The following is a 3,598-nucleotide window of genomic DNA, read 5'->3' on the forward strand; positions in this document are numbered from 1 at the left end:
TTACGGTTTATGGCTTACAGCCTACTGCTATTGTCTATTGTAAACTACGTATAAGAGTACAAAGAAATATAGAGCACAAACATTTTTTAAAAGATAAATTAAAAACGTAAAAATAAGAAAATAAAAGTATATACAAAGTAAAAACGGTAAAAGTAACGACAAATTCGTTACCGTTACTACAATAATGTAACGATGTTACCGTTACAGAGAGAAAAATGTAACGATCGTTATTAGAAAAAAGTAATGAAAACAGTAATGGCGTTACAAATAACGTGTTATTGATGAACTAGACTTGAACGCTCACTGCTTACTGCGGTGTGCGCTTACTGTGAGATCGTCTGATGCTTTGGCGAAAATAAAGATCGGATCGTAAATCAAAAATATAGAGAAAAATAAGAAAAACATAAACGAAATTTTTAAATAGCTTAAATTAGAACTAAAAGAGACTTCTTAAAAGGTTCCTTATTTATTTCATTTTATTCTACAACTTTTATTTTCGCTTGTTTGACTGTAATATATGCATCTCCAGTTCTTATTCCCGATTACATATATATATATATATATATATATATATATATATAAAACTAATTATTTTCTTTTATAATTCAAAAATTAAATTACGGACAAAGTTGTGCGAAAGAAACGATCATCTCAGCATTTATAGAAATATATGTTTCAAGAACTACGAATAGTTTATGAATCATCTTGTAAATATCATATTGTAGATGTCATATTTTAAATTATATGTACCATGGAGTGGAAATTAGGCGTGATGAAGAGATAAGAGTGAGAGAAAGACTCAATGATGTAAAGAAACAGAGATGGAAAGTGAGGAAATGTTTTATAAAATCGATAAGCATTTTAAAGAATAGAAAAATTGTCGGAGGCATTCGTACGCATAAGCAGGACCTTGTCTTGATACTGTGTATTTGTATAAATCAAGTACGGAAACTAATCGAAACGTTCGAAAACAATAGAGTATTTAACAAAAGGTTGTAAAATAAGAAACAAATTAAATAAATATTACATGTATATGTATGTAAATTAATACTAATCCCAAAGGTAATCAATAAATTGTCAATGGTATTTGCAAAAAGGAAGGAGTTATATTGAAATTATTTAAATGATCCATTTAGTTTTTGCTTTAAATAAAAATAAATAGAATTTTCCGTTAATTATCCATAATTGCTTATCCATATAATAAATAAATGGAAGATTTGAGTTGTCAAATACAGTTTTTGTAAAATAAAACTTCTTATTATTTGAATATTTATAAGTCGTAATTATATTATGAATTTAGCAGATAACTATGTTTAAATTTTTAATTTTTTAAATGTTTGTAGAGTATTTGAAAACGCAAGTATATGATAAGAAAATTCAAATTTTTTAATATTATATGCGCAATAATAATTGAAAATTTATGTTATTATTGCGTTTGGAATGCTGCATTTTTAATTATAAATGGAAACAGCTATTATATGGATGTTTAATATAACCCAGATATTAAAATAATATTATTTGTCGTTATTTTGACAACAAATAATATCAGCTTGCTATTTAAGAAATTGTATTTACTGAATTATTTTCAACGATTAATTGTTTTATCATCAGGAGACGCGGTAGCGTCTCCCGCCAAGTAAATTTTTTCGCTACGTGACGATCAGGAGACGTTTTCAGGAGTTGTACTTAACAGAGACGCTACAGTATATCCTTTACCGGACGGATAACGATTTGTAGAAATAAATTATTATTTCTTTCAATTATATGGATATTATCGGTAAATGCCTAATTTTGTGAAAAAATCTATATTTTTCCAATCACAATGCTGTAATAGCGATGTCCATAATGTGCATTTGATGCATAAGCGCATAAAGCGTATGCATTTTTTTGCCCGATTTTGTGTCATTCAGATACGTCGTCGTCGTCGTCAAATCAAATCATATAAAAAATAAAATGAAATAGAACATGACGTGAATTAAATAAAAAAATAAGGAATGATATAAGTAAAACAAATAAAATCATATAAACAAATCAAGAATGAAACAAATAAAATAAAAAATAAAATGCAATGAAACAAAAATAAAATGTAATAAAATAAATAAAAAATAAATATTAAAATGTAAAGTAGAAAAAACAGAATAAAATAAATATTTTGTATTTGTGTGAATAAGGTGTGAATGAGGTTTTCAGGAATGTAGCACTAATCATGACTGAAACGTAATTTTTCTAAAGTAGTTTTGTTTATCTTGATATTTAAACAATAAGAATAAAATGGTTTAGTAAACGCTGTATTTTATAATTAATCTAAAAAACCAAATTATCTTCAATATATGTATTATCTTCAATGTATAATACAATCACTAAAATCATTTTGTAAATATTATACCTCAAAAAAAATTTGTTGTATTAAATTTAAAAACATTCATATGGTATTATCTTCAATGTATAATACAATTACGCAAAATTATTTTATTATTAATGAAACACAAATTTAGCAAAAATTAGTGAAATCCGTGAAAAAGACGTGGAAATTACAAAATGATTTTGCGTGATTGTTATATAATAAAGATAATGTCACTTAGATTTTTTTGTAATTTGATAGCAGTCTTTTTTCGAGGTCGTATTATATATTTAAGATGATACAAAGATCTCATTTATTTTAATTTGATACAATTTTTTTGAGGTAAAAACGTTAAAAAATATACTTGGCGGTTTTTTTACATTTTTAATGTCTTTTTTCCATGGATATGATATGTATATACGTAATAACTGATACAAAAAAAAGAAAGCTTTTAGAAGCGTGACAATACAGCTTCGTCTATAAATAATGAAACTTGCAGCTGAAATAAAGTCAAATGAGTATTGAAAAATGATTCAGAAGTAAGTTGAGAATGAATTATATAATTTTATATTTTCTAAAAAACGTGAAAACACTTTTATGAGACAGTATTTTGTTGGAAAGGCATTCCTTTTAGCTCTCTGGAATTTTTTTCGCGTTAAAATCTTTAAACTTTGCAGTTTTATATACGAAAATTACGCCTACCTTTTTTTCTCTCTAAATTTGATATCAAGTGATTCATTTTTTTTTTTATTATGCCAAGAGGTAACACGAGATTTATTTCATTAGAAATATTAATTATATTGAGAGAAGTCTTTACGCGAACATTATTTCATTGATGATCACTAGCGCACTATAGAAGAGCGTTATTTTTCAAAATTTTATATTGTTCACGGTTCAGTTAATACCATAATATAATATATTTAAGTAACATTATGACAAATAATGTCATAATGTACATTGGTTAAGTAAAGCATGACACGTAAATAAACAGCAAAACAATTTTGCTATTTTTAACACTTTGGTAGTCGCATGTATGTTTCTCATTTAATTCGCATCGAGCATTTACAGATATGAACAACAAATATAAATGCAAAAGTTAAAGTTATAAATTATGTAACAAGTCATTCTGAAGGTCTACTTTCGATGATTCTGTGATCTGTCTCGAGATAGAATTTTACTTATAACTTTACGCGCCGCGTGTATAATACGTGAAATACTCAAAGAATCAAAATGGATACACGTAAAAAAATGTGTGCA

General features: G+C 26.0%; 1 protein-coding gene across 1 annotated transcript in view; it reads left to right on the forward strand.

The window, feature by feature from the left end:
* LOC105460519 (cytochrome P450 4C1-like) overlaps nt 1-2,214 on the forward strand; it is an 11,165-nt gene extending 8,951 nt beyond the window's left edge. The window contains exon 6 of the mRNA XM_011706969.1: nt 2,191-2,214. Coding sequence (XP_011705271.1) covers nt 2,191-2,214 — 24 coding nt within the window. The remainder of the gene's footprint in view (nt 1-2,190) is intronic.
* Nucleotides 2,215-3,598: the final 1,384 nt, after the last annotated feature.

Source organism: Wasmannia auropunctata, unplaced genomic scaffold (assembly GCF_000956235.1).
Source record: "Wasmannia auropunctata unplaced genomic scaffold, wasmannia.A_1.0 LD320422.1, whole genome shotgun sequence".
Lineage (NCBI taxonomy): Eukaryota > Metazoa > Arthropoda > Insecta > Hymenoptera > Formicidae > Wasmannia > Wasmannia auropunctata.